Source organism: Melozone crissalis, unplaced genomic scaffold (assembly GCF_028551555.1).
Source record: "Melozone crissalis strain CALT ecotype California unplaced genomic scaffold, PUWL_Pcris_2 ptg000016l_1, whole genome shotgun sequence".
NCBI classification, from domain to species: domain Eukaryota; kingdom Metazoa; phylum Chordata; class Aves; order Passeriformes; family Passerellidae; genus Melozone; species Melozone crissalis.
In genome coordinates this window covers 44,571,141-44,596,199 of record NW_026535794.1, presented here as the reverse complement: position 1 = coordinate 44,596,199, position 25,059 = coordinate 44,571,141, and the positions used below count along the sequence as shown (strand labels likewise).

Sequence of the window (25,059 nt, the reverse complement as noted above, 5' to 3'; positions counted from 1 at the left end):
CTGCTGTTGCTCTCCTGCACCTTCAGCTTTTCCAGAAATTTATTCTAGACTTAAAAATGAGCTTATAAGGTACTGTTGGGATGCTTAGATTAATGATTCTGCTGGTTTACATGTTGCAAAATTAATCATGTTGAGTTAGGAGCACACTTAAAGTCCTTTGGCATTATTTGAATTAGATTTCACACCACTGAGCTGATGGTCTTGTGACACAACAGAACATTCATCATTTCCATGTGGGTGCTGTGTGCACAGTGGAGGGGTAGCTCAGTCTTGATGTATTTATATATATATCTTGATATATTTATATTGTGAAAAGAAAGGGTTTACTTGGTTGGAAATGGAGAGCTAATATTCTTAATCTAACCCTCTCCAGCTATCATGAAAAATACTGGAAGGAAATAAAAAATCAAACAAAAGCATGATATTCTTTATTTTTATTATAATTTTAACAACATGAGTAAATTGAAATCTGTAAGCAAAGCAATTACGTGAAGAGGGTCTAATAAAGTTGTTCAAGCTACAACCTACTTTGATTGTTGAATCAAACTGAATAAAGCAGGCTGCTTTGATGAGTTTTTAGTTTCCACGAACATAATTGGCAGTGACATCTTTTGCTTTAATGGCAATGGTCTTCTGTGAGCTGGGAGTCATAATCAGCTGAAAGTAGAAAAAGAAAAAGATAAAAATAAAAATTGGTCACTACTACAAACAGGAAAATTACTCTCAATTCAGCTGGTGAAATCTCACCAGCTTCAGCAAGATTTGATTATTTTAAAATTCTCCCTGTCCTGAGCAGAAGAGCAAGTCAAAATCTGTAGATCAGATTCTCAGAGGTTCCCATGACTAAAGGTGATTAAGGATCTTAGAAATGCCCGACCAAGCAACCCAATCCAGCCACTGTAAAGGTGTTTACAGGTTATTCCCAGAGGAAAAATCTTAAGAGTCAGGACCACATTTCTTCACAAAAGGTACAGTCAGTGGAAGTCCTTGGACTTCAGGACAAACTTACAACTTAGACAGGGAGTTTTCCCAGGATCACAGCTATAATATTTGGGCTGTATTGAGGGAGGAGGAAGGATGGCATAATGTATTCAAATCAGGAAACAACACCACATCTGCTTTGCAGCCCCCTAATGTAGCCCCTGGTAGCAGCTTTTTAATCTCAGACCTTCAGAGAAGTGAAACTCATGGCATGTTCCCAAACCATGTCCTTCTGTGGTAGTGCTGGAAACCACCCATCTCCAGTACATTAGGAATCTCTGTTTGATGGGATTTGGCATGTTCTCCCCCTTTGGCAGCTTCTCCAAACCTCACCACCTACCAGCTAGCCTTATGAAACATGAGAAGCACCCCAGTCCTCCTGCTTCCAGCAACCTCAGAACCCCTTCCCAGGGAGCATGTTCTCCATCCTTTTAAGGACAAGTAAGTACCTGCTTTGCTCTCCATCCAGGAGGCAGTGGTATGCAGCAATGTCTTTCTCCAGCTGTTTTTTGCTAGTCAGCAGATTTTCACGATCCCTCTGCTGCTGCTCGGTTTCTACTTTGATTTCTCCCATCTCTGCCTCCAGCTTGGAAATGACAGAGCCTAGGTTCTGCAGTTCGATGTCGTGCCAGTGCTTGGCGTCATATAAAGAGTTCTCCAGACCCCTCTTCTGCAAGGGCAGGACAGCAGACAATGAATCAGTCAATTTCCATATGCTTCATAGTGATTTTTATTCAGGTTTGGCCAATATCTCTATTGACTATATATATATTTTGAGAATTCCTTTCTTTAACTACCTTATAATGTAGTATTAGGTGTTATCATTACAGAAGTTGAATATCTGCACTTTTACAAGGTGCAGATATTCCTGACATTGTCTAGTACTACACTACCAAGCAATCTTGGTGAGATTGAGTATGAACACACTGAAGATGGAAATTTTGAGCCTGGTTGTCAAATGTGGTACACTTAGAGCACCATTTCAATCAAGAGGAGCCCAGAAATGTCTGGCATCTCTGGAAACAGTATTTGTTGTGTCGGAACCCAGGACATTCCTCTGTCTGCCCTGGAGGACTCGAGACTCTGGCAGGGGGCTCAGAGACCTTGGCACGGAGTCAAACACATCTGTGCCTTCAATTTTACCCCATGGTAACTATCACCAGCTTTGTGTGAAGGGTTACAAGCCACAAGGGTTTGAGTAGATTGATAGTGAATTTATCACAGGGTGAAAATGTAGAATTTTGGGGTTTTTAGAATGGGGGTTCAGGAGGCAAGATGGAGGAATCTGAGTGTGTCCTGTCTTTCTCCTTCTTCTTGCCCTCCATCTTCTGCTGTGATGGTGGCACTTTTGGATTGGTTTAGAGTAGAGACACAATGTCTAACATAGGTCATAGGTATTGGAAAATTATTGTAAATGAAGTACACGTAGTTTTTAGTATAAAAAGATAACACCACCCCAAGGGCAGTCAGTGTGCCTCAACCCAACCTGCTGGACAGACCTCAGCGGGTAAGAAAAAGATTGTATGAGATAAGAGAAAATAAACAACCTTGAAAACCAGAGCCAAGGAATCCCAACTTTTTCTTCAAGAGTGGGGCTGGGAAAAAAGACTTTTTAATACCTCGGGAGCCTTTCTAACAACTCATTACCCGAGATTGGCGGAAAATGGGATTCATTCTTAACTCTGCATCCCAAGACAGGAAAGTTCCCCTGAGAGGTTGCATTGAGTTCGCAGAGAATACACCCCCTGAAAACCCAGCATTCCTTACCAAGGTTCTCAAAGATTCGGTTTCTGCTTGCAAGCTCTGTATTTTGCAGGCAGTTTCGTGGAACTCGGTTCTGAGGCCCTCCACCAGCTCCTCCTCCTGGGTCCGCACGGCAGCCGCCGTCTCAGCCTGTTGCTGGTGAAAGAAGGCGACTGTCATCACAACCTACACAAGTTATGATTTAGCTTCCTTGCAGACCAAACTGACAGTAATATTTTCACAGTTTGTGGCAATTCTGACTCTAAGTTTGATTCCTGTGCATTAAATCCCTCGGTTGAATAATTCTGGATACTTCTTAGTGTCAAAATTATCATATTTTCTAGGCATTTACTGTAAAATGGCTTATGCATACAAGCATATTTATGTTATCCGTGTCAACAACAGCTGTTCAGAATTCATACTTGTATGTTTAAAATTATCTCTAAAGAGAAAACATGGCTGTAAGTGTTCATTTTATAGCCATACTATAAGATTTCTTAAAAAGTTTTGTGTCTTCAGAACTACTCACACCTTAATTTTGCACATAAGAGTCTATGAGTCAGACAGCAAGTCATATCACAGGGGTCAAAAAAAAATTCTTGTTAATTAAGTCCTAAGTTAATTGTGCTATTTCCTGCTCTTATGGCTTGGGGGATTTTATACGTGTTTAGTTCAGGTTCCTTGAAAATAGGTGAAGGAAAATAGTAAAATAGGAAAATAGTAAAATATTAGTAAAAATAGAATTTCTATACTTTTTAATAAGGGCTGAGATCAAGGTTTTTCAGCCCAGAGCTCTGGGCTCTCTAGAAAATACAGTTCTTCAGTCAAAACCTACATTTCTTGTGGTTGATGCTAAAATTAAACTATGCAAAATACTTCCATCCCATTCTGAAACTTCATCTCAACCCTGCCCTGGTTTTCTTTTATTTTAAAAGTAAGATTGAAATTTAAAAAAAATCTAGGACCATGCACAAAAATAGGGATTATTTTGAATTACCATGTGAAGCCCACACCTTGCACATTGTGAATGAAATAGCCTCAGTGGGAAAAGGTCATTTAAATACCAGTTAAATCTCAAACATAAATTTATATTTAAGAACCTATGTTGCAGAGGGCTAAATTTTAATCCAAGCACCAAACCTGTCTTTTCCAGCAAATTGCACAGATCCTGTGTTTTCTGGAAATGCTTTTTGGGGGCTTGTGCTTCACAGGGACATAATTCTATGGGAAAGATAGAATGACTACTGGTGAACCAGTGATCAAGGACCTGCCACTCTTCAGTAAATTGTGTCTGCTAAATTGTGTTGAGAGAGCAGTCTGCACCTTCTTGGGCTACAAGGACTGCAAATGTATCATTTTAAAGAATTACACAAGGAAGGGAAGGTGCCTTTGCATCTGTATTTATAGCCTACACCCATTACCTGAATCCTGGCTTTGACATTTACCCTGCTGGTGGCCCAAATGCTACCTGTAAATCCAGCTTGCCCTCACCACAGGTGGCATTGAAACCCTTCCAGGAGCTCCCCTAAGCTGTGGAGTGACCATAGTGGTGTGAACGGGAGAACAGGCAGATGGAGTAGATGGAGATGGCTGCATCGGGTCCTGAGCACTCAGGAGGACACAGCAAGTGAGCACACACCGAATGTGCTCTAAAGCTCTTGGGACACACAAGGTTTCCCCAGCCTCCTTACAGGTTACCAGCCCCAGGTGTCCATGTGCTGCTGGGCATGACACTTGGCCTCAGCTTTGGGGCTCCTTCTGTGCAGAAGTGCAGAAGTAGTCTGTGTGTCCTCTTCACTAGGCAATTCATGCTTTCTGGGGACTTTTCCTATTCCTGAGATGCTCTACAAGGGAAAGGCTATATATGTGGTGAGCACAAACAGCTGGACTAATGGAGGGAGAGGATGAAATCATATTCCTAACTCTTTATCATGTTGGTGCTTGAGTTTCCTAGGAATCTGTGGATTTCAAACCTCTGTACAGTCCCAAGCCAAGCATTGTGCATGAGCGCAGGATCCCTCATTAGTCTGTTTTTCATGGAATCCAGATAATGAAAGAATGGTTAGGAACGGAACACCAACACCCAGAGTTCACCAGCATGGTATCTAAAGAAAGAAAGTTACTTTGAAAAGCTTTTGAGTGTTCTGGGAAAGTTTTAGCAAAGTAGCAAAAAAGGGAGAAACAACTGGAGTGATTCACAGGATTTTTCAGAACCTTTTATGAAGACAACAGAGAAAGCTGTGTATTTGTGTGCTCAGGGCAGAACATTTCCATGGATCAACAGCTGCTCTAGAGACAGAACATGAAGAGAAAAATGAAGGTCTAGTTCCATTAAGACAGAAGCTTAACAGGTTGATGCCTCAAGGTGTACTGCGTTGGGAATGAAGCAGGAATTAGAAGGATTTATGGATCACAGAAAACCATGCAGATTAGCAATGAGCAGGAATGGATGTTTGGAATCAAACTACATGAATGAACAGCACATCAGTAAGTAAAGTATCTTTCCAGGGAAAAAAATATTAAATAGCATGCATGTTTTGCAAGGGTTTGAATCACTTGTGTCAATTCAGGAAAGGATTTTGACCACTACAGACAAAAAAGTGCACAGGTGAAACCAATGGACTTAAGTTTTGGGGTTAGTCATCTAAAAAAGGCTCATGTGAAACCCCATTAGGTATGAATTTAAATTGGTGTGTTTTGGTGCCCAAATATCCTTGAAAATTTGAGCCAACAGAGCAAATCTAAGCACAAGACAAAGCAAATGAGGCAAGGTAATTAGTCAGAAAATAACGAAAATACTGCCTTCCTGTCTAACTCAGTGCTAAGATATCATATGAAACACCTTCGTCTGAGCTGGTCACAGGTACACCAGAGAGTAGATGCAGAAAAAGGAAATTAAAATATTAGAGGCCAAGGAAAACTTCACAGAGAGACACTGAAAAAACTGGTAATGAAGAGCCAAGGAGTGCAGGGAACTGCTCTCCCTCCTGTGCTGTCACAAAAGAGCAAGAGCAAGTTTTCACTGTGTGGATAACCAAATTATACATCTTAACCACAAAAGATGATTTAAAACCACAAGCTTAGTTGGTAAAAGCTAAACTCTTGTCATCTGTATCCATAGTAGTAATCTGAGTTGATCTGTGTCTGTAGGAGATAAAGGACACAAAACTGGATCATCTGGGTTTAATTTGTGGGAAAAAAAAAAAGCCCCTAGAATGTCTTACCAGAATCTGTGCAGCTCAAGAACTGATCTTTCCAGAAATCTGTGATATTCTGTTTCTTTGTTCCATTAAAAAACCAAACCAAAACAGGAACAACTGAAACTAGCAAGAGCTTAGGCTCAGATGGCTGAGTAGCCGTGGATTGGGTATCAAAGACATGATAGAGCAGTGTACTAGGAGCTGTCAATTTTCTCACCAAATGACATCTCTGAACCAGATATCAAAGGTATGAAGGAAATAGGAAGAAGAAGTTGTAAGGGTGTTTTTGCACAGGAGGACAAGGAGGAGGAAGGAGCAGGACAGGCAAGCGGGAGCACTGAAGAATTTGGTGCCATCAGAGTGATGCTCATTTTGCAGTGGGTCAGGAACAGATTTTTCTGGGGAAAGCTCAAGAGGCCTCTGAGGATGCCCTGGCTTTTCAGAGCTCATGTGCTTTGTATGGAGGCACTCTGCAGGCTCATGCATTCTATCACTGCGTCACTCATTTCCTTTGGACTTTATGAGCTGAAAATCAGGCCTCACAGACTAACTTTATGAAACTTGGCTTAATAAGTCTGGCATTCTCACAAACTTGATGGGACCTCTGGGATAAACCCCTCTGCTTGACTTCTTGTACATTTCCTAGCAATTTTGGTATCACTGTTGTCACAGGATTTTTCTTCTTTATTTTGAAAATTAACTCAGATCTTGCACATATGTTTGCAAACATATTTCTTGGTTTTGTTGTTTTTTCTCACTGTTTGTCTTGAACATCCCCTACACCTCTCATGGCAGCTCTTTACCTTGCAACAGGGGGGCATATGTTTATATGGTTTTGCTAAGTATTTCAACAGCACTGCTGCAGTTATGATTCCACAGAATTACAGAATATGCTGAGTTGGAAGGAACCCACAAGGATCATTGAGTCCAACTCCTGGCTCTGCACAGGACCATCCCCAAGAGTCACACCGAGTGCTTGAGAGCATTGTCCAAACACTTCTTGAGCTCTGCCAGGTTGGTGCTGTGACCACTCCCTGGGAGCCTATTCAGTGCCCAGACACGCTCTGGGTGAGGAACCTTTTTCTAACATCCAATCTGAACCTCCCTGACACAACTTCAGGCCATTCCGTCGGGCCCTGTCACTGATAAACAGAGAGAAGAGATCAGTGCCTGCCCCTCCTTTTCCCCTCATAAGGAAGGTGCAGGCTGCAGTGAGGTCTCCCCTCAGTCTCCTCCTCTCCAGACTGAACAAACCAAGTGACCTCAGCCCCTCCTCACCAGGGTTCCCCTCAAGGCCCTTCACCATCTTCATTGCTCTCCTGATTTATCCTGTCATGCTCTGCTGTAAGCTCAGCTCGGAATGAGATGGCTTCTAAAACACAGGATCATCCACTGAACTTAATGCTTCATCTGTACAAAAATACTTACTTTGGAAAATGAGAGATCCTTCATGACAGAGAAAAAGCTGTATTAAAAGGCTGAGTCTGTCTCAGACTCAGACAGTCTCAGGAGAGAAAAACCCCTATTTAAAGAAAATGGCTATTATCATCGCTTTTCATTTCTAAGTTACTATCTAGTTTTCCCTCTGCTGCCAGAGGAAAAAGTACCAGGGAGAGACCAAGGAGTCTGTAATGTAGAGGGCAATGTGTTTTGCCCTTCTTATTTATAGACCCCTGTAAATTATTAAGTGGAGGAACAGCCCTAGTAAGAAGGGTAATAACAGTGGCTTATCCTATACAGAAGGTATCAACTGATTAAGTTTGTTTTCCTTAGCCAACATTTCAGAGCCCTTGAAAGGCTCCCACAGATACTGTGGTTTGAGCAGGGCCTCCACCAGTGCTTAACTCTGTGCATCCCAAGAAGGCCTTTATATTTATAAGTGCATTCTCCTTTGGATTGGACCAAAATATTTTAGATTTTTAACATCTTTTCTGTTTCAAAAAACCCAAAAAGCACCCAACACTCAAAGATATTGCAGAATATTAGAGAGATTTTGTGTTTGCTTGATATCCTGTGATGTTGGAGTGGGTTACAGAGTGCTGACCTTGGTACGGAGCAGGGCACCTGTCTCAGCACGATTCTTTTCAATGTCTCTCTCCCAGTGGATTCTGATTTTTTCCAGAATGTCATCCAGGCCACTTCCCAGGGGAACATCAAGTTCTTCCAGCTGAGATCCAGCAAGCTGCTTGTATAATACCTTCACATCCTTGAACAAAAATAACAAACATAAAGAAAGTGAACTGGACAGTTGAATGGTATCTTCAGAGAAGCTCAAGGAAGGGCTCTTTTGGTGCCACAAACAGAGACAGTAATTAAATTTGGCCCCAAAAGCTCTCTCTGCATTAATGATTTGGTGCACTAAAGGGTTTCTTTTTCAGATGTGGATTTGCCTTGCTTCTGTACGGGGTCTCTTCCTGCAGATCTGGGGTGCAGGAAGAGTTTTCCCCTTGGTGGAAGGAGGCTGAAGCCCTGCACCAAGGCAGTGCCTGGAGCAGCCTCTCAGTGGTGGCAAGTTTCTTCAGCAGCCAGTGCTTGAGATGTGCACACTGCACAGCTGGGACCTGAAATCACTACAAACATTGCCAGTAAAGCTACAGTGTGGACTTTGGGCCAAGGAACTAACAGCTTACAGAAACTCTGCCCTTACTGCTGCACGATGCATCTACTGGAAGACACAAGATGTGCAAAGCAGCAGGAGCTCTACAGCCTCACAGCTTGTGTGAGACAAGTGTGTGTTTTATGCATGTGCATGTTAGATGAAGAGCGTTATCCTCTGTGGCAGCATTCTGTTCCTTCTTTAAATTTAGGTGCTCCAAAAACATGTAACCAGTAGAGAATTAGCAGGTTTAGAATTGCACACTTAAAGGTAACACATCAGTTGTACATTGTGTTCAGGAATGCAAGAATTAATGAGATTTTCACATGTATCTTAACTGTCTGGCCCTGCAATCCTTTTATATTACACTGATTATTTGTGTTATTGGCACAAAAACAAACAAAAATAAAAGTAGTGTAAAAGCATCTGGGAATTGTATTTGTAAGCAATGATCCCTGCCAGTGACAATGCTGGAAAAAATGGATGGGAATTATGAGAATTTTAAACCTGCAAGAATGCAAACCTCAAAATGTGCCCACTCCAAGTTCACAAACCCTTCAAAAGGACTTGGCATGAATTTGCTAGTGGAAGCACCAGTGGAAAGAAAGGTTTAAATTAGTTCAGGAAAATCTTTGGGACCTAATTTTCCCAGAGCTCAGCAATAGTTGCTTCTAGCCTTTATTCTGTGACTTCTCTTCAGCAGCTTCCCCTGGTCCTGCTGCCATGGGAAAACCAGGCCTGTGCTGAAGTGGTTCTGCAAATGCTCAGGTACTCCCAAAAGATAAAGAAAAAATCATCTTTCCACTCTGCAAGGGCTCCTTGTTGGCTACATGAGGATCAAGATGGATCAAGATGGTGTTCTCATTATGCCATAGCTACAGACAACAGCATCAGCTTTTCTGGTTTCACAACAGTCATTGCATTACTTGGAGGTTTAAAAAGGATCTTGTTTATTTCTATCATTTTTCTCTTTATCCTCCTATCTAAAACAACTTCAATTTTCTCCTGCCATGCACTGCTGATGAAGCCACTGGTTATTTTCTGCAAAATGCCAGCCCTGGAATTTGACTGATGCAAGTAGGGAGCTCGTGATGCAACCTCATCTTGGCAAGCCAGTGTTGCTGAAATCTTGTGGTTGGAGGAACAACTGGTAAGAAATGTAAGGTAGGATAGTACCTTGCTTTCATGAGCCATCACAGTTCAAGCTGTATCTTACTTTTGAGGCACCGGCACAGCTGCTTGCTTTCCCTTATAAGGGATTAGTAACAGCTCCATATTCAAGTCCCCATGAATAAAGATGCTGACTTGTGTTCAATCCTGAAATCCCTGCTGAAGGAAGCAAACCACCTTCATGCAAATAGTGTTGGTGACTGCAGTAAGTGGGAAAGTATTGCAAAATTGGGTAGTATGGGCTTCTCTTCTGTCTGCCTGTCTGTGGTGGTGCATCCTCCCCACCCACTAGGGCCTCTCTGTAGGTTCAGGAATTCTTTGTAGACCTCACCCATTAATCAGTCAATGGCTCCTGGGCAATTAAGTTTCTCTTGTGTTTATCAGAAACACTGTCTGTTCCTAGGAGCTTCTGGTGCCCAACAAAGGAAGGGGAAGAGATAGTCAGCTATCCTAGCACAAACTTGGAATATTAGTTGCCCGAATCATAGTTTGAGTGGAACAATATTTTTGTTACCAGACTTCTGAGGAAAACTCAGTAATTACCATCTTGGATTACAGCCAGGATGGAGATTGAAAGATGACTGAAGCCAATCATCTTGGGACTCTATAAACAGCAGTCCTGAGTGAGGCCCTTTGAGATCTCCAGGACTGCAGTGGGCTGTGAACAGCAATCTCCCTCTGACTTGGGCACCTCTCTGAGCTAACAAGCTCTCAAGTTTATAATACTCAATACTTGTTGCCAAATGCTGATTGATGGTAGGACCTGGGATATCCTGACTACTCCTCAAGGCTCAGCTCTCACCTGTTGAGGTGCAGAAGCATCTGACTTGATGCTTCTGAGATGCAGAAGTATCTGACTTGAGTATTGCACTGAACTTGAGGGAAATTTTTAATAGGTACTTTTGTACCAACTTCTTCATATCTGTTTGTGTGAGTGTGTGAATTGGTTTAAATACCCTATAGCAAATATAGTATGAATACTGCCATCCCAGATCTACAGTTAAGTTAGTGCTGTGCTTACAGAAAACCCTATTGGATAATTTTGTAAATGTTAAATTAGTCAGTGATCAGGTGCTGACAAATCCTATAGCTATAAACCATTGATCAAGTCTGAGGTCAAGTTTGGGCTCAGCTGCACCTAATCTCCATCAGAAGTCTAGAAAGCAAGGGGGTCTGCTCTGAACCTCATGACTCAATGGGAAGGCCTTCCCTAACCCTTTTGAACCTTTATCCTTTAGCACCTTTACCCTCTGTCTCCCTGATTTCCATGTAAAGTGTTCTAGATTGATTCTAATCCAATTTTACTTTGTGAGCTTCATTATATAGTAAGTAATAAAAGGAACCTTGCCATCAAAGTTAAATTGCACTTTCACATCTCATATTAAACCTGCTTTTGCCAGCACCTTTGGTGATGATTCTTTAGAGCCACTCCTTCATGCTACTGTCCCTGTGACTTGCTTCAGTGTTGTGCTTCTCAAGAGAGACTCAGTTTTGGGAACCGAGCCCCTTGCTAAGTCAGGCAAGGTGTTTTCATAAAAACCTGGTTAATGCTCAGCATCAGTGCAGCAAGACCAGAGCTGGTGGCCTGCACATGCACTTTCTCCTTCCATCAGATCTCACTGCTGAGATGTCCACGTGCATGACTGTGCAGCCCCTTGACCATCATGGGGTGACTGACAAGAAATGAAGGGACAGCTTCTCTTCCATGTCACATTTATCAAACAAGAAAGGGTTAACACCTACATGTGAGTCATTCGATAATGCCTCAGGGGTTAGTCCTCCAAGTTAAAAGAGAAGGAAGAAATAGGAGTAGGTTTCAGGAAAATCCCCCCTGCTGCCCAGACACAGCAGGTGGAGTTTTTAATGTTTGCTTTGCACTAGATGTATGATACCAACCAGAAGAAACAGGCACACATTGCCTTTGCAGTATCCCGAGTCTGCACTTACTTCTTCATGATTCTTTGACAGCATAGCTAGTTCTTCCTTCATGCTTTCTATCTGACTCTCCAGATCCATTTTAGTTAAATTAGCATCATCAATCACTTTATATAGGGAATTAATTTCATCTTCCACTGCCTTTCTGAATGGCTGCTCATTTTCATACCTGCAGAGAAAAAAGAAAAGAAGCCAAACTTCAACACAGCACAACTCAGCAAGTAAAACCTGTCCTTTTTTTCTGAATTATAGTATTTCTACTAATTAGCAAATGTGTCCCAGACAGAGGCACAGAAACACAGACAGTATACTTTGCTGTCACCTTATCTCTTGGTACTTGAAGTTAACTGCTTGAAGTGCCCTGTCATTAATTCAGAGTGTAAGAAAACAGGTCAAGTTATCAGTATGTGCTATGGTGGTTATCAACCTGATAGGATTCCAGAAAAAGCATGGAGAGGGTCATGGTTTCTTGCTAGGTCTGATATTTATCTACAGTATCACCATGGGTGGCTTCAGTTGTCTTGGCTGTAAAATGAGAACGACAACTCACTTGTCTACATAAAAACCTTTTAGAGCAATGGTTAAAGAAAAACCATCAAGCATTACTTTTACTAACAAACATGCTGATGGAAGTCTGGCCTATGTTCCAGGGTCCTGGCCCACCCCTAAGACCAAATCCCAGTAGTATCAAAATAAAGAGGAAATTTCTGTGGTTGGTTTGTCAGCTGGAATTGCTGTTGGAACAAAGAGCTCATTTCCAAACCATGGCTGTAATGGTAAGGAAATTTTGGCAAGCACTTTCCATTCCAGAGCACTGCTTGCTGCATTGCTTTTGTTTGTAACTTTTTGGTTTAGGCTTTTTATTGAAAATGTGGATTGCATTGTGAATCTCCTTGGGTGGGAGACATTTGTGCCAAACCTGTCCAACCTGGGGACCGGGAGGGCGTGGCAGATTAGCTGGGAACCTGCTTCATGAACACTTTGCTCCTTGATAACCACCTTCACTGCTGGGAGTTTAAAGCCTGGGAGAGTGGCAGCTGATCTCAGGTTTCACTATGCAGTAGATTGATTCAACATTGTTTTTGTTATGTAGACTGCTTGTCAACTGACACTTCTAAAAAGTATTTTTTTAAAACTACATAAAATATGAATGTAACTTGCTGGATGTAAGACCAAATGAGTATCTCAGAGTTGTACCTTTCTGAAATAAAAGGCAAACTTAAAAATGATTAACACATTCTAGTTTTATGATTAAATAAAATAATGCCAGAGAGAGAGAAAAAGTTTAAGGGATGATAAAAACCATAGAAGATAAAAATCAATTAGTTTGAAGTATGTTTTTTGTGTAAGAGCTTGCAAAAAGCTATTTGTAAATGAATAAGACCATTATGAGTAAAAAAAGCTAGAAGGATCACATCTCCTGAGTAAAATCTAAAGAGGTTCATGCACTCATATACATGACTATCAGGCTTTTCCAACTGAAAGACATTAAAAAGTAGTTTGCCAGTGTTTAAAATCTTCTTTTATTTCTTATTTTTCTCAGTAAAGTAAAGTCAGCACAGGCCATTTCTGTTTTCTTGTCTAGCATTTTCACCCATGTCTGGAGTGGTGCAGTTTTCGCTTTGTGGCTGTAGCAAAATTATTGTTACTTCCAAAACCACTTGGTTTTGGCACTGAAGTGCTAAAAATTACGACTAAAAAGCACATGGAATTTCACTTTATAAAATGCCAACCCAATTTTGAATGAACACTGGCCTCTCAGTGAAAAACCAATGTCTGTGTTAAGACTAGCTTAGGTCATTTTGCTTGTTCTTGTGCACATTTTTGTTACTACAAATCTTCAAAATCTTCCAAAATAATGTTAGCACCATCATTATTTTTCTCCCAAATCAGGACATTGAATATAAACATGCAACTTAAAAAATCTACTCACTATCATTACACCCTTACAAATAAAGTGTTCACAAAGGCAAATTTTAAAGAAAGTGGCCATCTGGGTGCCACCACTGGACTACCTGTCTTTAAAATCTTCAGCACAGGCTTGAATATTCTCGGTGTGCAGCATGAGACGAGCATTTTCAAGGACTGCTTCACCCACCTAGAAGAAAGATACAACAGAGCTCAAGCAGTGATTAGCTTCAGCACATGTATCTTAAGCAGATGTACAGCTTTGATTCTGAAAATAATCCTTCATCCTAGGGCTGTTCAAGTGACTCATTCCAGATAACTTAAACAATTATTTTTGTACATATAAGTTCACAAATTCTCGGCAAATAGACATTAATTTGTCATCACACTGTTCATTCTTCCTAAGCCCTCATCTTCTTGTAGCAACACATTTATTCTGATCACCAGCTCTTTGCAAGGGGCAAAATTCATTGCTGTGCTCAAGGTGCTTTCATCTTTTAAGTCCCACTTATACTTTTTGGATACAATTTAAGCAGCACTTATGCAGTTCCTATTCTACTTCCCATATTAGCAGTCCTCTTCAGGGTCGTCCTCCTCAGGGAGCCACGGAATGCGTGCTGCTCATGCCGCCTGCGAGCCCTCCTCAGCTCCCAGAGCGTCGCTTTCCTTCTCCTAGGGGATCCTCTAGGCTCTTGCGATAGATATGAGACCTGAGAAGCCTTCAGAGATTATTACACCGATTGGAAAGATCGTGCAAAGCAGACTGTGGCATCATTGCTATGGCTCTGGGGTGTATCTATAAACGTCCAAGAGGTACTTGAGGGGTAAACCTGAAAGGCTTGTGACTTGGCAGCTTGTTGTGATTCAAGAAGGTCATATAAAATGACACAAAGGAAATAAAGACCACTGCCTGCCCTGGAGTCACACATGCACTAAGCTATGGCCATGCAGAATTCAGTACCAGGCTTAGAGTGATCACCTCTGCAAATGTCTGGGAGCTCCAGTCACCCCATGATCCATGCTGTCACTCTGGAAAAGCTGCACTGAACATTTCTTTGGTCTTTCTCAGGAGACACCCATGAAGATTTGCAGTTAAAACTAAATCACCTCATTAATAAGATCAGATTTTTAGGCTGGCCAGGAGAGTTCTTCAAGCAGAAAAATTTTTCCTTAGATAATTAAGTCTGTAACTAAGATTGCAAATCACCCAAAGCATTCTGCTCCTCCAAGGTGAAACAGACCATGCAATGTGGAAACCTCAAGGATGCATCCAGACAAGTGGATCTCAAGGGAGATTGTTGCCCTATGGTCCCACCTGCCCTGAGGCTGCTTGGTGATGGGGTGGAGGTGGGCATGCAAGGCTGAAGCATTTCTAGGTGGCAGTTAACATTTTCCTTCATGGAGAAATGGCTTACTGCTCCACATGTCTTACAAATGTTTGGACCAACAAATATGTAATACCTGAGAGCATCTGATAAGGAGAAAAGTGGAGAAACAGCCTGTACTCCACTATCCATTATGTCCATAATGGATCAGGAAGTTAAAAGCACTCTACATCTTTTCAATCTGATGAGGAACAAGAGTTTAAAAAGTGGTTTTCTTCATTCTTCCCTATTTTTAGGGAAAAACAGGGAAGGTGGTTGGGGTTGGAGCTTGTTTCACACCATTGCATGGGGAACCTATTTTTCTTTGATAACTGTGGGATTTCTTGGCCTATTCCAAACAATATGATAGAGGGATAGGCCATCTCAGAGACATCCAGTTCTAACTCATTTCATGAAAATAGCATGTGGACAGAGGAGAGAGGTTCTGTAAATACTGCTGCTCGGAGTGGGGGAAGCCCCAGTTTGGGCATGGGAAAGTTGTGGAGTGCAGCAAAAGCACAGGACTCAGAGATGTCATGAAAGCCACAGGTGCAGGCAAAGAGATGGTCCCCCACCACACACCAGCCAGCCCTGTTGTGCAGCACACAAATACAGAAGAGTTCTCTGTGCTCGTTTGCACTCAGAACTGGCTGCTCTTCATTGTTCAGCCCCTCATTTCCTTCTCCCTGATCTTTTTGCAGCCCCACTTTACCAGCACTATCCTAACTCCCCAAGTCCTGGGCTGTCCATCTGTGGCATTTCGGAGCAGCTGAACAGATCTGGGGCTCTGGGGACATGCTGCTCTTCTGTCTTCAGGTTCCCTTGCACCAGGACACCTGAGTTTCCCCTGAAGGATGGAAAACTGGCATTTAGTCAGCACAGAAGGAGAGGGACCTCTTTGACACAAGCTCTGAAATCTTGGTTCCCTCTGATTTGCATGAGCTGTGAAAGCCCTTTCCTAGGCTCCAGAAGAAATCTAAGTCTTCCATCAGAGGCTTTTTTGTATGATTTAATTCTCCTATTAATCAACAGCTGTATGCAAACACACAGCATTAGTGAGACAGATTTGCAGCCACTTTGCTGACATGTATACTAAAACTCATGATACAGCAGTTTAGGAAACACCCTTCTTTGTGTCCATTGGGAGAGAGAGGCCTTGCAATGCTGCAAGCACTTAGATATTGCCTCCTCTGCTTGTAAAGCAGAAGGCAGTGCTGTCCTGCCTCACAGAACTTCTGGGGGGCTTAAATCACTGATGCACATTCAAAGAGCCAAAATGGGAAGAGTCAAAAAAAATGCAAATATTATTACTAACAATAGCTCCTTTCAGTCACACATTGTCTTTCAACACTCAGTTCTGTGATACACATACACCTTTTGATCACAATTTTTTTCCAGCTCTTGAATTAACAGTGAATATTCATGGTATTAAACATCTTAACAACAAAGCAGCAAGGATTTTCTTTGATTTCATTGTGATTTTATGGACATGAAAATGCAATATTAATTTTTTGGAAGAAAACTCGCATAAAAATCTATGTTGACATGCTGGCCCATTTCCTGTGTTAAAACTGGCATCAAGGATAAAACAGCTGCTTCAAGGGAGTGGGCAGATGCCAGACTGAAGTCATACAGACCCAGGGAGAATTTACTCCTTATCCCTGGTGACTAGCAGCTTCTGATTTTTAACAGAGATTTGGTCAAGTTTGGCATGGTAAGATTTACTATACCCTTCTAACTTTTAGCTGTGCTTTATCTGTAGCTTTGTATACTTTTGTTGTCCTTACAAGTCTAAATCCTTTCTGACTGCTACTAAATTCATGGCCTCAGGTGTGGCCTGTGATAATGAATCTCATGGTTTAATTATCCATGTAATGGAAACTTCTCTGGCTTTCAAGTTCACTTCAGTAAAGCAAACGCCTCCATGGGGAAAGATCGGAAGATGTTGATCCAGTCTTTCCTTCCACACACACAAGGAAAGAGTTGAGCCCATTGCCTCCAACACATTTTAATTCACAACTAAAATCAGGCTAAAAGCCTGCAGCCCACTGCCAAGCAAGAAACTCTTAATGGTCTTGGTCATGCTTTCCATGTTGGACCCTTTCTCAGAGCCTGAAGGAGGAAACCTCAAAGGCAGCAAGGACAGCATTTGTTGCATGGCCTCAGGAAAGGTAAAATCTGGAGAGAGGCTCAGATTGATGGCTCCTCTCCTGATTCCTGCTGCATCCAGGGAAATTCAACTTTGTGTATACATCAAATATTTTATAGGTACACAGGACTGCATCAAAGAATGCCTGGTTCTCAAAGCAGGAGATACCTCTTCAAGAAATGATCTGTAAAACTGTAATGTTGCCCAAGCACAAGGAGAAAATCTCATGGCCCCTCACAGCTGCCTGTGAAGGCAGCCCAAATTTATGCTGTGGGAGGTGGCTGCATGAGAACATGACTAAAACTAATTCACTGCCATCCTCTGTAGGGCAGTTGATCAAGCTTTGTGCCATTTTGTGGGAGTTTGTTGTACCCTCAGATGAGTAGCAGAGTGCTATTTCACTCATTTACAGACACTGATCACGCACTGTGTTGTGCCAGAGTGTGTCACAAGTAACACTCAGAGGCTCTTCTGACCCCGCAGCAAATAAATTAGTGGGTGTGAGTCCAAATGTGGCAATTCCTCAGGCTGTTAGACCTTCATATTCTCCAGGCTTAATATTCACACTGACTAAATGTCAATAGAAAGGCAAAATGCAAATAAAAGTGCTCCATGAGAAAACTCTGGAGGTCTTTCAAACGCTCCCAACCACACATAGGATGTCATGATCAGTCATAGCAGTAATAAAACTGGCACAGAATGTTGATTCCTTCTTTTGCTTGTGTGTTTACTCCTGTGATCTGAACTGCACTATGTGTCATCTCATAGACAAAATAAATCTCTGTGTCTCCCATGCAGCTGTAATCGAGCAGTCATGGAGGCTGAGCTACTCTCCTCTCTCTGTAAACTCACTCAGATTGTTTCAAGCATCCACTTCTGCCAGGTGCTGCTCTGTTCCCTGGGAAGGAATTGTCATTGCAAACAGTCTCCTATTCTGCAGAAGAGACACATTTGATTAGAGAGAGAATTTTCCACAAGAAGACCAAGATGAAGCCCAGAGAAGAAGAGTATGCACAGGGTAAAATTTGTATTTCTGTCATGAAATCGTAATTCTGTCATATGAACTCCTCTTGGCAAAGATTTCTCATTTCCCTCTTTTCCTGCAAAAATCCTCTCTCTTTGTCCCAATTAGTGTGTGTCCACCTGCTCTGCCAGAAGCCAGCTGCCCAGGTGGGTAATTAACCCTGTGAGCTGGAGAGTGGCTTTCCATCATTCTGCTCCCACCAGCGATCCCCTGCTGCAGCCATGGCTCTGACAATGGCAAGGAAACACGAGTGGTTTTCCCTGAGGGACCCTGTGCTCACACACACCCTCTGAGTCACTCCCTGACTCGTTTTTCCCTCAGCTCTCTGTCTGGGAGATGTGCTGGCACCAAGCTGCTTTTGCTGGCAACGCAACTACGTGAACTCTGGGATGCTGGAGCACATCCCAGGAAGGGCAGGAGGGAAATGGGACTTCAGGCCTGCTGGGGTCTCTCCTGTGCCACTGTAAAGATGGGCCTGTCACATTTGTGATTTTGAGACCAGGAGAGTCCTTGGTGGCTGTGTCCTTGTCTTCTCATTAGCAGGGCAAGAGGAAAGGGCTCCTGCTTAGACCCCCTCCCAATTGTGTATTTTCCTTTGCTGATTTTTGTTCAAAAACTGTTCCTATCATGAGTGCTTGGGCTAATCCAGGTGCCTGTCTGAGTGTTTTTTTCCCCAAAACTTTCATAGCTGCTTTATGCAAATGACCAAGGAGTTTTACAGCTGCCAGGCATTTCTCCCCACTGAACCCATGGGCCTGGCTGGGAATTGAAATGAGTGCTCAGATTTTACAAGAAGCTGAAAATGGGGTATGCGGTATGCCACTTTTAAAGAAATCAAGGTGGATGCAGACATCTGCAGAAAATCTGAATATATTTCCAAAAATTACATTTAGGAATGTATCTGCCAGGTGTCTCATTTCTGCTACACCTTGCTCCTGAATGCCTTTTCCTTTTCTGTTCGGGATGTGCTGTGGCAGGAGGGTTCTGACTTCATGTGATTTCAGCTGTTTCTGCAGCAACTGATTTTGACATTATTTTAATAAATGTGGTGGCTTTGATGTTGATGGGGGCATAATTTTACCAATTAGCTCCAGGACGAATGAGCTAATTGGTGTTTGGACTGGATAGGGTCCTACTTTCATTTTCGGTTAAATGCTTAAATAAAAAAAGCAAAGAAACCTATTAATCAGAATTGAACATAACAGCTTGGATCACATCCGTGAAAGACAAAACCCACTAAGTGGTGCCTCTTTTATTGATTTAATTGAAGCAATTCAGAAGATTTTATGTGCTCTCTGATGTGTTTTGATAGTTAAATAGATACGGATGATGCTAATCTTTTTCTCTTCTTTTCTATGATACAAATGCTGTTCCTACATGGCTTTATTTTTCTGGTTTTCATATAGGAAGAGCCTGATATTCAGGCTGGATTTCATTATGAGATGCTCTTATTCATTCATAAAAAAGAGGTAGAGGCAAGAATAACTACAAAAGAAGATTGAAAGAAAAACAATTTGGATGAAAAATTATCACATTTGCAGGTTCATCTGCACTGCAATGTTAGTGGTTTATATAATGAAAAATCAAGCAGTCCTTCCTAAATGGTCCTTTCCTATGGTCCCACATTTTTGAGTTTAACCATAAATCCTGGTAGGATTTTCAGGTGAACTCTACAACTACGAAATGCGGCACTGGTCTGGAGAACACAGGATGGCGGCTGCAAAGGATTAACTCCCTGTCCCCTACCAAGTCTCCATCTTCCCCAGTGAGATAATAGGTTCAAGGAGACAACTTTTTGTACCCCAGATTCAGAGCACCCCTTTACTTCAGCAGCTGCTCCCTTCAGGAAGCAATGATGTCATTTAGTAATACTAAAAGGTAGCAACTTTAAGAGCTGGTGCTTGGCTGGGTGTTTCTGCTGACGCGATCTTTGTACAACAGCTTCTGCCAACATTCAGGGTTCAAGCAACGTTTGCAGTGTTCTGGGAGAACATCTGCCCTGAAAATGCAAAGTAAAACTGGCCAGCCCAAGTTAAAGCACACAATTGTCCCAGGTGACTTAAAGTTGGCTTTCAGGCTTTCTGAAGACCCAGTGATGGCATTTTCTGTGCCTGCACAAGCGCTGCTGGGAAGAGGTGTGCAAGATGCCAGACTTCAGGTCTTTGTAATCCTGTCTGCTCCCACTGGCTGGGAGCTGGGAGGCCAGGCTTGTGTGGTGCACCAAGACCTCAGCAGACAGAGATCTGTGTCTGCTGCAAGCAGGACATCAGCCTGCAGACAAAAGGAACTCCTCGTCCATGAGGCCAATACAGACACCATTTCGCACCCCCACAACAAACATCTGTGCCATATGGAGAAGGTGGGAGTAAGGCATGGTGGGGTGATGGCAAAGGAAAGGAAGGGAGCCACTCATTTGTAGCCATGTAATAATTATTTTTAAATTAATAGAGCTTTTGAAAATGTTATTAAGCCAACAAGGGAATAAAGTAAAATCTGAATTGCTGATTAAAAAAAAAACCAATCCCACAACGTGCTTGTAATATAATGTTGCGAGATAACCTAATTCAGTCCTAGCAGGTTTCTTTCAATAATTTTGATACTCAGTGTAATAACCACAGACTTAAAATAAGGGGGGAAAAAAAGGGAAAAAACCCCCACCCGTTCTAATCAGCCCAGACTTGGGCGCCTTGGGGTGCATTTCAATCGCTCCCACGCGCACGATGCCTGCGGCAATTCTCCCGCTTGATAGGCATAATAATGCTAATTATCATGAAGATGGATTTTAAACCCTCTGTCTAGGGCTCCTCGCCCTGGAATCAGACGGCATTCATGAGCAGCCTGGCCCCTGCCCGCCCGGAGCTGCCGATGACCCGCGCAGCTCCGTCCGTCCCTCCGTCCGTCCCTCCGGCCCGCGGGCTGCCGGCGACGCTCCGGGCTCACCTGGTGGTAAATCGCCTCCCAGTTCTCCCGCAGCGCTCCCCAACTGCTCACGCTGGCCGCCTTCTTGTCCAGGTACACTCTGATGTGCTCCTCCAGCTCCTGGTTGACCTGCTCGAGCGCTCGCACCTTCTCGATGTACTCCACCAGGCAGCCGTTCAGGCTTTCGTAGGAGAGAGCCCTGCCCTTATCCAGCCCCGGGGCCAGGGGCACGGCGGCGGCGGAGCTGCGGAGGCCCTGCAGGAAGACGCTGCTGATGCCCAGGGCTCTACGGGACACTCGGGTGCCCAGGCTGCTCACGCCGCCGGTAGGGACGGTGCCCACGTACACGCCGGGGGGTCTCGACAGGCTCCCTCCGCCCCCGACGCTGACCCGGCGGCCCGGCGGCCCCGAGCTCTCCGCCGTGGATGTGGAGGGCTGCTGCCCCAGGAAGGACGAGCGGCGCCTCGGCAAGGGCATGGTGCCGCTCCAGCCTGCCGAGCACCGCCGCTCAGCCCGGCCGCCTGGCCCCGCACTGGCGGCAGCGATGTGCCGAGCCCAGCAGGTTGGGCTCGCCTGGGATTTCGGCTTTGTGCGACGGCTTTCTGGAAGGGGCGCTTTGTGCCGCCTGGGAGCGCCCGTCGCATTGTCCGGCGGCTGCTGGGTCAGCAGTCCCATTTCAGGGGAAATCTCCCTGCTGCTGCTGCTGCAAATGTGGCAGATGAAAAGCACAATGGTGTTTACGGGCACAGCGGGACGGGGATTCAGTACAATGTACGTGTTAAAATACCAGCAGTGTTTTCTACGCTGACACCCGGATGATTTCCTACCCTTACAGCCACAGGTATCCAGTTATATACTACAAATGCATCTGCTTCTCACACCAGTGCTTGCTCCAGACATAGTCCACAAGACATTTCCTAACTTAGCAAAACCCAGACCTCCGTGGAGTCACCTGAGCCAAGCTGAGCAGAGCCGAGCCAGCCTTTTGCCACTGCAGAGCATCGAACGCTCCCTTGTGTCTGCTGCAGCTTCTGGGTTTCTCTGCAATTTGGCTTCGCTACCCACCCAGGGGATATTGATACAATCCCAGCAGATTTTATAGGGACAAGCACCCTCACGTCCACCCCTCCTCAGTCAGTTTAACTTCACATAATCAATTGCACTTTGTCTGCTCAGCACGGGCCTGTTTCACTTGTTGGCCTGTGTAACGTGGTGACACAGTGAGGCAACTGTGAATTAAAGGAAAAAGGCAAAACAATCCTAGAGACTTATTACAGGGAAAGGGGGAGATTTCCCCTGCTCTTCTTTTTATGTCACTATTCTTTAGCTACTAGTGATCAGGTGGGTAGTTTATAGGTAATAATAAGTATTAAGTAGGATGTGTTCCTGGTACAGTGCAATTCTTCTCAACACAATGTTAGGTCTGGCTTTTTCTACCTACACACAGGGAAACTTCACAGCCAGGATGCTGTCCCAGTGTAGATCACTGTGTGCACATCTCTGTAGGCACGACTGTAATGTGCTGATGTTGGGCATTGCCCTAATGCAGTGTAGGTTTGTGCAGGGGCAGTGGTGAGTCTTTGGCGAGACAGGATAAATCAGAAATCCCTGTCTTCCACTGGTGCCTAATCCTGCCTCGACGGGTTGATGGCTGGAGTTTGTTTCACTTATTTTTTAAGTTAGAGAATTGCAAGGCTGCCTTAAGTCAGGTCACCATTTCCAGGTTGTGTGAAGACTGGGAACAGCACAGCGTCTCTCAGCTTTGCAAATACTTTTGTCTAGTTTAGGTATTCTGCCTTTAGATTACCAAACAAACTGTGCTGGTTAAATGGGAAGTATCCTCCAGTATTTCTTACACAGTATTTTCATTGTAGTTGCTCTGTGTCTAATTAGAAAACCTCCCTTGCAAAAGTAACACCATGTACAGAAAACAAATGTAATAATATGGGGTCTTTTTTCAAAGATCTGAATTTAGCTTTCTGTAACCTTGTTCCCTCTGTCCACCTCCATCTTTAAATAAAACCAAAGATCCTTGTGGGATTGCTTTTGGTCTTGGCAATACCATCAGGGAATTTTTACTCTCCTGTCAAACAGTGGTTTCTAGGAGGCTGTTTAGCAATTGATCATGAGGATCACAGGTGTCATATTGCATAGCTTTTATCCCATGGTGAAAAGATCTATTCCCAAAGTGCCCATCCATGTCCATAGACAGCCTTGTCATCCTGCCTGCCCCATCACCACATGAGAAAGCCCTGCATTGCTCTCCGATGCTGAGCAGAGAAACAAATACCCACGAGAGTCCCTGTAACATTACAATCTTCCAGTTTCTGGAAGCCTGTAGCCCACATTCAGGTTTGTGCCTTGGCACAGCAGAAGTGCATGTGTGGGATGGGGAGAAAGGAGGAACAATGAGGCCTCTGTGGCCCCCTGAGCCAAGTCTGGATCTGACTCCAGCCATCCTTTAGTGAAGCTGTCATGTTGCTCTGACCAACAGCAGCCCCTGGGACACTGTCAGCAAGCGGGCACAGCTGGACCAGATGTGCCACTGCTGTAAATCTCTTTTCTAGCACCAGCTGTGGCTCATCTTGAACAAGGCATATGGTTAATGATGCTACACTAACCCTGTCCTGCTGAAACTTCCCTTTCATGCAGCTAAGCATGAAACCTGAGCAGCCAGTAGCAGGGAGCAGCCAGGGGCTGAACTGCCCCTCACAGCCTGCTCCTGATCAAGTGAGGAGTGAAAGCAGAACATTGTCCAGCAGGACTGGTGGCCAGAGGTGGGGAGAAGGAGGACAAGACTTCAAGGGACGGAAGCCATTTCACTTGCTGAATGATATAAAAAAGCAATTTGAGAAGCAAAACTGGTAATTGGTCTCCCAGTAACAGTTCTGGATTACTCAAAGAGAGAGCATCAATCTGGGCCAAGTCATTCCAGGTTCCATATTAATCTTGCCTTGCAGCAACCTATTTTTAATCCATCATTTAAGCTATGTCCACCCTTTCTATTCCCCTAACACTGTTAGAGTCTGCAATCTAGCACTTAACAGGGTAGGAAAGAATTGCCATTTTGCTCCAAAATGCTGTGTTTTCCTTCCTAAGGGGGAAAAGAAACTCTCAGAGAGGAGAAGAGGATATGAGGAAACTTGATGCAGTGGCACCAGCAGTCTAAACACACAAGATAAATAAAACAGTGGGGAAGTGGAAATGTGGTCAAAGTCACAGCATTCAATTGGTGGTAGTCCCTTGTCACCAGATTGCAAGATTTTTGATAAATTGAAAGGAATTTTCTGTTCCTCTGAATGCAGCACTCTACACAACTTCTTCTGAGGCTTTTTGATCTTCAGGAAATAATTCTAGTTTTATTGGGCTGAAGTGCAGCAGCTGTAAGTCCAATGTATAGTGTGGTTAAAACACTTATGCAGGAAAAAAGAGCCATTCTTGTCCTTGCTCATATAAAAGAGTTTTGGAGCTCAGACTGGAAGTGGGACAGCAAAGGGCTCCCCCCAGCTGGTGCTCAGGCAGTACTGGAGTCACAGAAAGGATACAGTACACTTGACAGATGCTTTGCTTAGAAATACCTTTATTTTATAAAGCCACAGTTTGTTCTGTAAAGTTTTACCACACTTATAAAAAAGGGGCTGACAATTCTGAGGGACAAAAGAAAAGCTGAAAACATTTCTTGTAGTTCAGGGTTACACAAAGGTTATATTTATAATATATATATATTTATTTATAATTTGGAGACGGTAGAGATGAAACTGCAGGCCGGGGGCAGCTGTGGGGTCATATTTCAGAGACTTGCTCGTGTCCCACGAACAGCGTCTCCTGGCAGAAGGGGTTCACCAGGACCATCCCGCTGTCCCGGTAGTCGCCGTTGGCCGGGGAGCGCGGCTCCGACAGGTGGTCCTGGGGAAAAACAGAGAGGCACATTGAGCACTTCACGCCCTTCAGCCTCCACGGGCACTCAGGGCATTCCTCCCAGTCCCCCAAAGGTGCCTGAGTGTCGTGGGCTGTGACTCTGCAGAGCCGGGTTTGGTGAGCTGGCTTTTCCCTTTGTCAGGCAGGAGGAG

At 43.7% G+C, this 25,059-nt stretch overlaps 2 protein-coding genes across 3 annotated transcripts in view; both read right to left on the bottom strand.

The window, feature by feature from the left end:
- Positions 1–507: 507 nt before the first annotated feature.
- On the bottom strand, positions 508–21,664 carry BFSP2 (beaded filament structural protein 2). Its single transcript, XM_054274244.1, has 7 exons — positions 21,011–21,664; positions 13,641–13,723; positions 11,638–11,794; positions 7,969–8,130; positions 2,749–2,880; positions 1,431–1,651; positions 508–657 (listed from the first exon to the last, which is right to left on the bottom strand). The coding sequence occupies exons 1-7, from the start codon at positions 21,662–21,664 to the stop codon at positions 654–656; spliced, it is 1,413 nt and encodes a 470-aa protein (XP_054130219.1). The 3' UTR covers positions 508–653.
- A 2,925-nt stretch (positions 21,665–24,589) lies between these two features.
- The window catches only part of TMEM108 (transmembrane protein 108), a 162,184-nt gene continuing 161,714 nt past the window's right edge, over positions 24,590–25,059 (bottom strand). For both annotated transcript variants that reach the window (XM_054273985.1, XM_054273986.1), the window contains one exon: positions 24,590–24,895. In XM_054273985.1, the coding sequence (XP_054129960.1) occupies positions 24,773–24,895 (123 nt within the window). In that variant the 3' untranslated portion in view covers positions 24,590–24,772. The remainder of the gene's footprint in view (positions 24,896–25,059) is intronic.